General features: G+C 57.5%; 2 protein-coding genes across 14 annotated transcripts in view; both read left to right on the top strand.

Moving 5' to 3' along the window:
* Positions 1 to 6,628, top strand: part of LOC116236834 (rho GTPase-activating protein 39-like) — a 42,340-nt gene extending 35,712 nt beyond the window's left edge. For all 3 annotated transcript variants that reach the window (XM_031605651.2, XM_090151908.1, XM_090151909.1), the window contains exons 6-10: positions 156 to 229; positions 1,426 to 1,625; positions 2,910 to 3,001; positions 3,448 to 3,617; positions 4,019 to 6,628. In XM_031605651.2, coding sequence (XP_031461511.2) covers positions 156 to 229; positions 1,426 to 1,625; positions 2,910 to 3,001; positions 3,448 to 3,617; positions 4,019 to 4,213 — 731 coding nt within the window. In that variant the 3' untranslated portion in view covers positions 4,214 to 6,628. The remainder of the gene's footprint in view (positions 1 to 155; positions 230 to 1,425; positions 1,626 to 2,909; positions 3,002 to 3,447; positions 3,618 to 4,018) is intronic.
* Positions 6,629 to 10,854: 4,226 nt separating this feature from the next.
* Positions 10,855 to 13,267, top strand: part of PHF20 (PHD finger protein 20) — a 65,189-nt gene continuing 62,776 nt past the window's right edge. For 9 of the 11 annotated variants that reach the window (XM_031605637.2, XM_031605639.2, XM_090151922.1 and 6 more), the window contains exons 1-2: positions 10,855 to 10,998; positions 12,527 to 12,573. The gene's annotated coding sequence lies outside the window, so the exon portion shown is untranslated. The remainder of the gene's footprint in view (positions 10,999 to 12,526; positions 12,574 to 13,267) is intronic. The other 2 variants (XM_090151920.1, XM_031605638.2) reach the window with 1 other exon arrangement.

The following is a 13,267-nucleotide window of genomic DNA, read 5'->3' as shown; positions in this document are numbered from 1 at the left end:
TTCAGCAGCCTCTGCCCTGCCTGCAGAACAGGCTGCACAGAATGGGGGTGGATGTTTGTGCCAGTGCAAACTGCTGTGCTGGTGCTTTGCATGGAGCTGTGGCGTGGCAGCAGCACGACGCTGTGGGATGACAGCTCCTTTCTCCTTCCTGCCAGGTCTGCCCATCAGCACGTATGCCAAATACTGCTACCGCAAACTGCAGAAAGTAGCCGTCACTGGGGGCAAGAAGGTGAGTGGCTGCGTGGTGCCGGGGGCTCAGGCTGCCTTGCAGTGCTCTGCTTTCCAGGTCCCAGAGGTGTCAGCCCTGTGACACTCGGAGGCCACTGCTGATTCAGTGATGGAAAATGGAGATAGAGAGAGCGGAGGAGGCTTGCTCATGGCTCATGGCTGATGGCTCATCTCCCCGTGGATGTGTGGGAGAAGGCTGCTGCTGTGCTGCGGCCTTCGGGACCTGGAGGACAAAGCTGATGGCTCCCAGTCTCCAGGGCGATAGAAGTTCTCTGCAGGGGTTGCCCATCGCTGGGGAATCCCCATTTCCACACTGAGAGCTCGCATGGGCCTGCTCTTGTAGCTGGTTTACTGCAGAGTCGTCCATTTCCAGCTCAAGATGTCACGCAGTAGAGATGCCTGGTGCAGAGCAGGCCTCCGCGCTCTGGAAATCCCCCCCCCTTTCCTCTGCACGGAGCTGTGAATGCTGGCACGCAGCCCCAGCCCGTCCATCCCAGGCCTCTGAGCCAGATCCGGTTGTCTTTTATTTCTGCAGATCCCTCTGGGTTGTCCTTGCCATTTCGACTCCGTGTACAGCGAGCAGATAGCTGAAATACCTTGGGAGGGGTGGCACTGCTGTCGTCCCCGAGGGCAGAGCAGGAGATGTGTGGTCACAGTTGTGCCCCAATGGCTGCTGCTCCCCATGGGCGCGGTGGGAGTTCCCAGGGAGCACCGACAGCCGCTTCCAAAGCGTCCTTCAGTAGGAGCAGCTTCTGGATGCTCTCTTGTGTGCGCTTCTCAGAGCCCTTTAGCACCTCTGAGGTTGATCCAAAGCCAGGCCCTGGGCTTGAACATACCTGGAATTCTGCTCTCCCCGGGCTGTTTTTCAGCTGTCCTGGCAGGCGCTCTCCTGAGCTGGGGCCGGTGTTCGCATGCCCTCTGCTGGCCTGGCTGCAGCCCAGGCACAAACTGGGCCCTGCGCCTTCCTCCCAGCCGAGCTGGCTTTGCTCCCGCGTGCAAACCCCTACAACAACACCCCAAACTCCAAAGCTGCCCCCCGCCAGCAGGCAGCAGCTGTTTGCTCGTTTTGAGCTGAACACCTTGGCTCCCCTCAATTATAACACATGCAGAGCCAGGGCTGCTGGGGGGCTCCCAGAGGTGGCACACACACGAGCAGCCCTCAGCCCGCGGCGGTGCTCAGCTCTCCTCTGTCCCCAGGGCCTCCGCAAGCCAACAGTGGAGGAGATCACACATGCCAGAAACGCCATCGTGACGCCGTCGCTGTTTGGCAGCTCTCTGGAGGAGATCATGCTGCGGCAGCAGGACATGTACCCGGGCCACAAGCTGCCCTGGGTGCAGACGCAGCTATCGCAGCAGGTCCTGGCTCTGGGAGGAGAACAGACTGAAGGGATTTTCAGGTGAGCTTGTGCTACTTTTGACCCACCCACGCATCAGTCCTGAAAGCTGAGAAATGACGATTGACCTCCGCGGGGTTCCCCTTCCCTGAGAAGAGCACTGCTGCCAAACAGAAAGCAGTGAACTTTCCGTGGCTCAGGGTGGTCGAGTAGCTCAATCCATTTGCATGTATTGTCACGAGGGAAACCCTAGATGTGATTTGAGCTTGTGACAGCACAGCATTGAGTTTTTGTCACCAGTGGCTGCCAGCGCAGGGAGGGGACAAGCTCGGGCTGCTGGCAGAGCCGCATTTGCAGCCACGGTGTGTGAGCTTCCCACACCTCTTCTGGAGAAAGTCTGTTCCCCTGTGAGCCCCACGTGCTCCTCTGGTGCTGCATGTGCTCCCTGCAAAGGAAGGGGCTGCCTGGTAGGTGGAAGTCTGAACTGAGTGGGAAGGACAGCACCAGACAGGGAGCAAAGCGCAGCACTGCACTGCTGTGACTGCAGCATCCCTTGCAGGAGGCAGGCTGTGGAACAGGGCTTTGCTAGAGAGTAGCTTGCACTGACCTTACTACAGTGCCCTACTTGTAGGTTTGCTGCTTTTCTCCTGCTTTCAGTGGGTAATTAACACTTGAGAAGTTGCAGATAATTATCACATGTGAGATCTCCCTGAGCAGGTCCTGCTGAAAGGCAGACCAATGCCAATCAGTACTCTCCAGTGACTGAAAGCAATTATAAAAGGATGACAGAAACTGTCAGATAAAAGCAGTTCATCAAACGCAGCACTTCAGCCTTGATGGTGCACACAACTCAGGATGTTCTGCTGTGGATGAGCATGTGAGGATTCCAGAGAGACGGAGTATCTGTATGATGAACGCAGGGCTCTGAGCCTGGTGGTTTTCTTTTGTTGTTTGCCTGTCTTAAGATTTGCGTTAGTTTTTCAGTTATTAAATTTAATTGAAGGTAACTCACAAAAGAATCAATCTGCCTTGCAGTGGTTTCTGATATCTTGGCATATTTAGCCAGAGGTGCTTTTATCTCTGGACTGGCTGTGCTGCTGGGGGGCCAGTTACAGCTGATGTGTGAGGGAAGGAGACAGGTGGCTCTTCTGCCTGCATTTTAAAGTTGTGTCTAAAAGCATTCTTTCTGACGAGCTACTTCTGTAGCTGCTGCTGGTGTGTGCTCTCTTCTCCCCAGTGCCCCAGAAGCAATTTTGGAGACATGGTTTGCTGGCCAGCTGACATGCCAGGCACATTGCCATGCACCATTTGCCTTCTGAAGTGTCCTTGCTGTGCCTTTGCTTGCAGGATACCCGGAGACATAGATGAAGTCAATGCACTGAAGTTGCAGGTGGATCAGTGGAGAATTCCAAGCGGCCTCAGTGACCCCAACATCCCAGGTAAGGGAATGCCACGTGTGTGTGCAGCCTCAGCCATGGTACAGAGCAGAGGGAAAGGTGTAGGAGCAGCCCAGGATTCGTGCTGCTGTCTGGGGACACGTACACACTGCTGTATTCTGTGAGCTGTCTTCACCAACCGGCTTTTTATTCTGTGCCTTTCTGCTGCTTTTCCAAATGCCGCCCATGGGAAAGCACTGGGGTTGGTGGAGGATCTGTTGGAGTGAGGCTGCACAGCCAGGCAGTGTGCAGGGCAGCTGGGAGCCGGCCAGCAGCAGCAGTTTGGCTTCCAGCATCTCTGAGTTGCCCTCTAAGGTGGAGCAGCACAAGTGCAGAATCCTTTATCTGTCTTCTGGTTCCTGAGGCATTCTGTCTGCCTGTCTAGTTTGTCTCTGAACACAGTAGGAAGGCAACCAGAGTTGTTTTCATGCAGCCTTCTTTCTGTCCAGCCTCTCTCCTCAAGCTATGGTATCGGGAGCTGGAGGAGCCCGTGATCCCCCAGGAGTTCTACAAAGAGTGTATCAGCAACTATGAGAACCCTGATGCTGCTGTGGCTGTGGTGCAGCTTTTGCCGGAGCTCAACAAACTGGTGCTGTGTTACCTCATACACTTCCTGCAGGTAGGCAGCCCAGCCATCTGCTTCTCTGCCACCAGCCAGCGGCCCGGGGCACAAGGGGCACGGTTAGCAGGAGAGCTGTGCTGTGCCATCAGCTGGCAGTTAGGGCCTCTCACCCATGTTTAAGGTGAGATTAATGGAGGGAGTTCTGCTGGGTGACAGTATTCCCAATCTTGTGGGGTATGGGACTGTTCTCAAACAGGGACAGGTTGGGATCTGCAGGACGTTCCTTGCCTGCAGAGGCTGCCGCACCATCGGCTGTGTCAGAGCATGGTGGTCTTTCCCTGTGGATGCATGGTGGTTGGGCCACATCTCTGCTGTCCTTGCACCTCTTCCTAGGCCCCGTGTTTGGAGTCTCTTGCCCTTTTCCACTGCTCCAGCTCAACTTTTCCTTCCACTTGCAGATCTTTGCTCAGCCATCAAATGTGGGCAGAACAAAGATGGATGTGAACAACCTGGCCATGGTGATGGCCCCCAACTGCCTGCGCTGTCAGTCTGACGACCCTCGCATTATCTTTGAGAACACACGCAAGGAAATGTCCTTTCTTCGCATGCTGATAGTGCACTTGGACACAAGCTTCATCAAAGGGCTGGTCTGAGGCGCTGGCCCTGGGGTCCAGGACATTGCTCTGGGGAGTTGTTGGGTGCCTGAAGTCTTCTCCCCTCCATTTATACTTCTTCTGTTGTCCTTGCTGTTATCACACCCTGGGTTAGACCCCAAACATCTCCCAACTTAAGACCTCAAAGACAAGGACTAGACAATCCTGGAAGGCTTGGGATGTTCAGCAGCAGGACCTGGAAGTCCTTGGACGTGCCAGCCCATATGTGGTGGTTCTTGGCCTTCTTGTGTGTGTCAGAGGGGGAATGGCCTCCTTGGAGCTGCAGGACTGGCTGCTCATTGAAGGAGCTGTGACATCCATGAGACCTGCACCCTGGGACAGTGAGACTCTCCATCTCCGTTCTGAAGGCAGAGTTGGCTTCAGGTAGGAGGACATCGCTCCTGCGTTGTGACACAAGTGTTTCCCTTTGGTCCTGGTGGAAACACTGCCTCTCCGGGGATAACTTCAGTGCCATGGAGCAGCCTAGTCCACCTCTGCAGACTTGTTTGAAGGCGTGACGGTTGTTCTGGTGCCCCACAATGCTGTTGATAGAGGGATGTAAAGGTGCAGGGGATTCACTGAGGCAGAGGCATTCCTTGGGCTGTCAAGGTCAGTGGAAACATATTGCAGCCCTGGAAGAGGAGATGCCTGAGCTGCTGCTGTTGGGTGGCCAGACAGAGATTCTGGAGGCTCTGACAGGCCAGCTCAGCACAATATCCACCTCACCCTCTCCTTTAGGCAGCTTCAAAGCTGCACAGCAGCATGAGATCAGCATTGGGGCCAGCCCAGTGCTGAGCTAAACCATCAGCATTCACACTGTGGGGCCTGGGGACAAGAGGAACATTCAGTGACCTCCTTGGTATTCCTCAGTGTGGGTTTTGTCCTCTGGGACAGTAACCCCTAACAGCTTTGCAGCTCCTTTCAGCCAGCCCTCATTGCACATGCTGCACAAACCAATACCAGTTTTCCTGAAGAGCAGCTGAGAACCAGAGGTGCTCAGAGCACCCACAGCACCTCCTTTTTCTGAGCACCAGATGCTCTGTCCTCCTCCATGTTCAGCCAGGACTAAAGGAAGGAGGGGAGATCACCATAGGTGAGAATTGCCCCTGTGCTCAGATGCTCTTCCGTGCAGAGCCAGCAATACTGTGAAATGCTGATTCTGCTGGGTGTCAGCTGTGGTAGCTGTGTTCTCCCCACCAAACTCCTACTGGAGTTGCAGAGGACTTAAGGTAAAGGGAGAGAAGGGAAGAGTGGAAGCAGTCTGAGCAGCTGCGGTGTGGTGGAAGCTGCATGGGGCAGTGCAGGCAGGCAGCTCAGTGTCCTCACTGCTGCAGTTGAACCCCTGCAACTTTTTGTGTGCCAGCAAGAAGTGAGGCACAGCAGGGACACCGTCTTTCAGAGGCAGCACATAAATTTTCCCGCAGCCTCCAGATACTGTTGCATACTTATTAGCAAGCAGCAGTTTCTAATTCTGTGACATTCTGGCATTCTCCTTTTTCTTTGAAGTGTTTTTCCTGCTGGAGGTAGGTCTGCTGCAAAAGCTGTGTGCTGGTGTTGTTCATGAAATGCTACATCTGCTGGTAGCATCCATGGTTGCATTTGCATTTCTACAACACCTTTCTTTCATGCAGGGACCTGGGAGCCCCCCTGGGTTGCAGAGTCAAGCAGGGAGCCCAGCAGGGAGGTTTCACATTGATGTCTGAGTCTGAGCCAAGCATTTGGGCACGGGGTACCATGTGCAGGGAGTTCCCTGAGCCTATCTGAACTTCTCTGAGTAGGGTTTCCAGGGCACAGCTCTGCTCAGAGACCTCCGCAGTGGCAGTTCAGTTTGTGCCCATGTTAGCCGAGGGTCGTAGTTCCCCTTGTACCCCGTGCTTCTGTGATCCAGGAAACCTTGCTCCCTTGTCAGGAACTGGGCCTGCAAACCACACAGCTGTGTGAGGATCTGCTCTACACTCTCATCCTTCACAGTGCTTGCAAGCAGTTCAGCTCTATTTGGCCTCAGAAATGCCGGTCTCCTCGTGCTTTGGATGGGCCGCATTCCCAGAAATGCAGGCAGGTGGTTACCAGCTCTGCTGTGTTCTGCCAAAATTTCAATCACTGAACAGGCTCAGGGTGTGCATCCCAGCCCCACAAGGGTTGGGCCTGCTGCCTGCCCCTTCTCTGGGCTGCAGACACACTGCCTGCAGCCAGCCGCCACCCCGGCCTTCCATGCTATCCCTTGCACTTAGCTGTAGCAGGCAATCAGAGCATAGGCATTTGCTGCTATTACACATAAATGCTTCTTGCCAGGGCTGTAAAATAGGCTAATAAATTACACTGGATATTACTTTCTTTGCTGACAGATTTGTAAATACGAATCAGTAAAGCAGCCTCTCCTCTGTTATAATAATAAATACGATCTCCATGGTTGTCCCTGGTCTTTCTTTTTTGTGAAAAAGCACGGCCATTTCTGCCTGGAGCTGCATTTCCAGCCTGGATTTCAGCATTCATGAATAATGTTTGGGAATGAGCATGATGCCAGCACTTCAAAACCAGGCTGTGGGCTATTGCTGTTGTTCTTACAGCTCAGGCGGCAAGGATGGAGCATTTGGTTAAACTAGGGAGAGAACAGGTGGAAGCAGATACAGGAAAACACATGGGAGCAATGATCTTTGGGAACCTTTCAGGGTCAAAAAAGGATTAGGCAAGTTCATGGGCAGTAGCTGCACACATGGATACTCAGAGGATAAGTGGGGATATACTGCTAATATCCTTAATCTAGAGGTTGTGGGCACTGCAGGCAGCGTGCAGGAGGTGGCTGGCCCTGCACAGCCTGGTGGTGCTGGAGGTGTGATTAGGCTGAGCTGCCCGGCTGGGGCACTGTGATGTTCAGATTGGGGGACTTTGTGGACCTTCCCTCCATCCCCACCCCAGGAAGGAGCTGGGAGCAGGGTGCTGGTGCTCCAGACTCACACTGGTCACACCCTGTGTGCTGTTGGTGCTCTGGAGGTGATGGCAGTTCTGGAGGCTCTGGGAAAAGGCAGTGTGCCTTGAGCACAGCCATCAGGGGCTGCTCCTGGCACTCAGCAGTCCAGAATCACCTGTGTTGGCCCAGTCACGGGCCCAGTCACAACAACCTCACTGGCAGCAGAGACAGGTGGGACCTGGAGCCTTCAGTGACAAGAGCAGAAGGAAGAGCAATAGTGTCTTAACCTCACAAGGCCCTTTCCCAGGTAGATTTCTGCAACCTCATGTTTGGATTCGGCAGCGCACAGCTTTGCTGTGAAATGGACTCCCTGCCCAAATCAAGAGAGCCTACAAACCAAGTGCATCAGCTCAGGCTCACAGACTTGGATTCCCCCTGCCATTGCCCGGGCCTGTCTTCTTACTGCACTGTGTAAAATGTCATGTGCTGGCTGGGCTCAGCACAGCCCTGTGCCCCTGCCTGGCTCCCATCAGCAGAGCAGGAGGAGCCCGTGCCGGACAGCCATACGGACACAGCTCACCTGGCTGCAGTGCTCTGGGGAGAGGCAGACCTGGCACCTGCCTGGGAAGAGAGCGTGTCCCCAGGGATGAGCGTCCTCGCAGTGCTGGGTGCTCGGGGTGGTGGTGGTGAATTTCTGGATGTTTTCAGCATAGCTTTTGTGCAGAGCTGGAGTGAGCTTTTCATCATCTCTGCCATCGTGTCCTATGGATCTGCACATGAAAATGGTAAAAGTGATTCTTTCAGCTATCAATTGCAACAAGCCTCCAGGGCTGCTGCCCGCTCTCTGCCTCGGTGCCTGGAGAGGCTGTGCAGCTACCAGGGGCTGAGGGGTGGCTGTGGGTCTGCTCAGCACAAGGCGCTGGGAGGTAGGGCTCTGCTCTGAGGGCTGCTGGGTGTTGTGCAGGACATGGCAAGCACCAGACCACCCATCCTGCTCGCTCATCACCCCTCTCTGTAGAAGGGCTTTTTGTAGTCTCACATTCCCCTGTAAGTAAGAGTTGCGCAGGGGTTCCATCTTCCCCTGCATCCCTTGGCAGTGGGAGGTCTGTTGTCAGCCTAACCCTCCTGCCAGGCTTTGCGCTCAGTCAGCCCCGTGGTGAGACAGAGACCAGAGGAACAGGCAGGCCTGCGTCAGGAGCCCTGCAGCAAAGGAGGGAGGCAGACTGGAGGCCCCTGTCCCGACGCTGCCCGGCATTGGGTTTGATGTGGGCACAGCAAAGCGGTGGCAGGTTCAACAGAACCGGCTGGTGGGGCCGGCGCCGAGCTGAGGCTCTGCAGAGCAGTGCTGAGGCTGCGTGGGTACACCCAGGGATCGTCTGGCAGACAGTCACCAAGGGTGAGATGGATAAGGGCGATGTGTTTGCTGAGAGCTGCTGCTGTCAGAGTTCCTGTCACTCACAGGGACTCCTCCTGCCCTGGCCTCCACCCAGGGCTTACTCCTCCTCACCATCAAAGCCATTGCACTTTGTCTGAAGTGCTCAGTGGTTACTGGTATGCAAAAGGGAGCTTGAGTATCCCTTTAGCAGGGGATTGTCTTCCTCCCTGTCTGTCTGGAGGAGGAATATGAGATGTGAGAACATGAGGCTGAACATGAAGGCTTTCTGTGAAAACACAAGCAAAGAGAAAGCACAAGGGTCCTGTTGCTGGTGTTGGGAGGTCCACAGAGAGAGGCTCAGGTGCTCATCAGCAGTGGGAGTTTTAAATTGAGGTTCAGTATTGCAGTGCCTGCTTTACCTGGTTACTGAGGAGGAGGTGCCCCCCAGGCCATCAGCCTTTGGGCGCAGCCAGCAGCTGCCACGTGCTCTTTTGGCAGAGCTCAGGCACAGGCTGGAGCCCAGTGTGGAGCTGGAACCAAACTGCTGCTAAGGAGTAACCCAAGGGACTGTGAGATCTCAGGTGCCAGGCTTGGATGCTGGCAGGATTTAGGGCCCAAGCCCATGAAGGCATTTAGAAGATGAGACCAAGGGTGTCCTCACAGGCTGCTGCCTCCCCAAAGCAAGCCTAGTGTTATATGTCAGCTTATCGCCACTTGCAGCCCAATTTCCTTCATTCCCCTTAGAATCAGAATCACCAAGGTTGGAAAAGATCTCCAAGATCATCCAGTCCACCTACCACCAATATATCCCCACTAACCCACGTCCCTCACTACAAACATCAAACCTCCAGGGTCGGTGATTCCCCCACCCATTTCAGCCCATTCCAGCTCTTTTGGAGAAAAGCCACGTCGTGCCGGAGCCGGAGCTTCATTCAGCTCCCAGGCAGCAGCAGTGAGCACACGGGCTGCAGGGGGTGCGGAGAGAAGGGGGGTGGAGGAGGAGCGGGTCCCTCTCTTTTGAGGAGGTTTCAGCAGAAGGTGCCGCCTGCCCCGAAGTGACAGCCCTGCTGCCTGCTGGGGAAGACGATGTTTCGCAGTCGCAAACACCGCCCGGATCCCGCAGTGACGGCGCGTGCTGCCTCCAAACGGAAGAGCACGGGGCCGCTCTTAAAGGCGGGGAGCTCCGCCGAGCCGCGCCGGCCCTCGTCCGACCCCAGCCGGCACGGCGCGGCGGGACGGCAGTGACCCCGCGTGGGCCGCGCTGGAGGCGGCGGCTCCGCCTGCGCTGCCGGACGCTGCCGCCGCGATCGGCGCCGCAGCACTGCAGGAGGGCAGCCCGTCCATAGCGCAGCTGCGGGGATGGCTGTGAGGAGGAAGAGGTGGAAACGCCTCGCCGGGAAATTCCTCCCCCTCCTGCAGGAGTCTCCTCGTGCTCGGGCTCTCCTGAGCCAGCTGAGCTCTCGCTGTGCCTCGTTACGGTCTTCCTGGCCCGGGCTCTGAGCACAGCGCGCCTCGCTCCCTCCGCCTCACTACGACGTGCCCGCTGGGCTGGGCCAGCTCTGCTCCCTTCCCAGCCGGGCGCTGCCTTTGTACCTCAGATACAAAGCCGGCACCGCGTCCCCCCCGCCGCTCCCGCAGCGCCCCGCACGGAGCGCAGCGCCTCTCGTGGTCGGGTGAGAACGGCGTCGCTTCCCAGAGCGGCGGACCAACCGTTCCTGGCTCGCGAAGCCCCGTTTCCCACACGATCCCAGGAGATCCGCGGGGCGGCGTCAGCGCCGGGTCCGAGCTGCGACCATCCGCCGGCAGCCGGCACCAACCTCCCGTGCCGACGGGGGTTTGCCGTCGGAGAGGAGGGAGAGACAGGGAGAAGGAGGGATTTCCTCCGCCCCGGAGCTGCGGGGTCTCGGAGGGTCCATTCGTGGGGAAGGGGCGCTGAGTGCGGGCAGCGGAAAGGCTCAGAGCAGAGAAACAAACGGAATGGCGCGGAGACGCCGCGCTCCGGTTTTGTGGAAGTGTGAAAGCAGTGAAGAAATCTATTTCCCGCTCAGCTTTTCTTTAGCACCGTTCTACTGCCTCCTGCTTTTTCCATCCTGCCGCAAGAACGCTTCCCGCCAAGCTTTTTGCTGCCGTGTGTCAGCCCGGCTTTGGCTTTCGGCTGTCATGAGACCCAAGCGGGCTTTGGATTCGGCAGCGCGCAGCGCGGTGCCGCAGCACGACGCGCGCTCCCGCGCCGCCCCAGGGCGCCCTCAGCGCCTCGCGCCCGGTGCCCGCGCGCCTCACGGCGGGAGGGAGCGGCGCTCGGCCCCGCCCCGCGCCTGGCCCCGCCCCCCTCCCCGCCCACACAGCCCCCGGCCCCGCCCCTCCCTGGCGGCGGGTGGCGGCGCCGCAGCGAGGCGGCCATTTTGTGGCGCTGCGCGGTCGGTGGCGCGGGGCTCGGCGCGGAGCGGGGCCCGGGGGCGGTGTTGGCGCCGTTCTCAGCCCTTTTCCCGTACGGATCCCTCGGTAAGAGCGCGGCGGCGTCCGGACGGGTTGGGCCCTCGCTGCCCGCCCCGCGTTGCGGGCCCGCGGCGAGGCGAGGGAAGGGAGGCCGGTCGGGCGCGGCCGCACGCGGCCCCGCGCACAAAGGGCCGGGCGTCCCCGCGTCCCTCGGGCCGCGCCGTGGGGGCACCGAACGGGCGCCGCTCCCCGCGGCCGCGCCGCAGCGGGGCAGCTCCGGGCCGCGCCCCCGCCCACCGCCCCTCGCCGCGGCCCTCGGAGCCGTGCGGGCGGCCGGGGAGCGCCGCGGGCCCGGCCCGGCACCTCGCGGCTGCGGGGTTGGGGGCGGCGGAGCGGCGGGGCCGGGCACGGGGGGGTCCGCGGGGCGCGCGGGGGCGGGGCGGGGCGGGACGCCGCGGGGTGACGGTGGCGGAGCCGCGGGGTGACTGACGGTGCCGCGCCGTTCCTGCGGGCGGGACCGCGGGGCGCATCCTCGTCCTCTTTGTCCCTGCCGAAGTCTGCGGGCCGGGCGGTACGGGCGTCTCCGCTGTCATCGCGGAGCCGCTTCGCGCCGCGCGCCCTTAACGCGTGCGGCCGGAGGCGCCGCGTCGTTTTCTTGGCGGCGAGGTCGGGGCGGACCCGGTGTCCCGGCCGGGCCGCGTGAAGCAGAGCTCGTGACCTGGGGCTCCTCCGTGTCGGTAATGAGCGCTTGTATCCCGGAGCTGCCTTTGCCCCGGCCTCGTTCCGTTCCTTATGAAGGTCCCGTTTCCAGCATTCGCTGTGTAATTACTTCGTTAACTTCTGTGTGACTTGAGCTGGGCGGGGAGCTGGAGGCGGTGCGGGTCGGCACGCACCCGTTCCCCCCGTTGTCACCATTAACGCCGCCGCTGTGTCCGCGTGGAAAGATTTCACTTGAGCAGTCAGATTACTGTCTGCTTGTCTGTAATCCACAGTAATTAATTAAGGTCACGTTGGGAATGAGGCTAGCATGGTAATTGCTTATAACAGTACTGCCTTGATTGAAATGTAAGAAGCGTATAATTAATTCTTACCTTTAATTGGATAAGTTTTCCAAAGCTCTTTTTCTTGCTCCTGCAGTTCCTGGCTAATCTAAGCAGTGATATTGACCTAAATTCTCCCTCTTGGTCAGAGAATGAGGGTGCAATCCCTAAGTTAACTGTAGGGCATGCTAAATTCTCCAGAAGCTCAATGGCTGTGGTTCATCAGCCCTTGACAGGAGCAGACGTGGTGGCTGTCGGATGGCCGTGCTGAGCATCTCTGCTCACCTCTGCGTGGCTCCATCCTGTGCTGATGTGTCTGGGCTGCAGGAAGGGCACGTGGGCGAGCTCTGGCCTTTGGTGCATTCTTAGGGCTGCCTGTTGATGTAGATGTGATGGTTTTTTGGTGGCAGTTTCTTAATTTTCTTTTAAAGAAGAGTTGCAGATGCTTTGGACTTAATGGCCCATCATGTTAAGAGGTGTCACTAAATGTGTGCAACACATTTATTCTTTATTTACTCCTTACAGTTCTTCAACTATCTTTCCCTTGCTTACAGGGTTATCTTAACTTTTGGAGCCTCCTGTAGGAAAACACTTCTTTCAGGTAAGGAACTGACTTACTGCTTCTAGTTTGACTCCGCTGTCAGTAGCTCCATAGCCTGTGCTGATCAAGAAAGTGCTGCGTCTGGTGGCTTTGAAAGCTTTATTGTTGTTGTTCAGGTGCTGGATTTAAGTGTATGTGCAGGTGCAGAGCATGTCCGTGCTGGCTGACTGCAGATGTGTGTGGCAGAAAATAATGCCAGTTAGAATGTAGTATTTATTCCTTCTTGAGATGTGCTGATTTGTTGACACGCCATTGTGTGGTTTTACTAGGCTTGAGAGCTTTGAGCCTCGTTTGAATATAGCCGGCTGCAGTCTGCTGTGTGTGTCACAGAATGGCTATTTCAGAAGGGACCTTAAAGGCCACCCAGTCCCAACCCCTGCTGTGGGATGGTTGTTTCCCACCTGATCAGACTGCCCAGGGCCGCACCTGTGGTCTGGAACACCTGTAGGGATGGGGCACCTGTGCTGCTCTGAGCATCTCTGTGTCCCTCCTTTGGACCCGCTCCAACAGCTGCACATCCTTCTTGTGCTGGAGGCCCCAGGCCTGGGCTCAGTACCACAGGTGGGGCCTTGAAGGCAGAGCAGAGGAGGACAGTCCCCTCTCTTGGTCCATTGCCCCCTCTGTGGATGCAGCCCTGGGCACTGTTGGCCTTCTGGGCTGTGAGCACACTGCTGGCTCGTGCCAGCTTTTCATC

This window comes from Phasianus colchicus, chromosome 17 (genome assembly GCF_987193195.1).
Source record: "Phasianus colchicus chromosome 17, bPhaCol1.hap1.1, whole genome shotgun sequence".
Classification (NCBI taxonomy): Eukaryota; Metazoa; Chordata; class Aves; order Galliformes; family Phasianidae; genus Phasianus; species Phasianus colchicus.
Note: the sequence above shows the minus strand (reverse complement) of the source record. Positions and strands in the feature narration are given on the sequence as shown.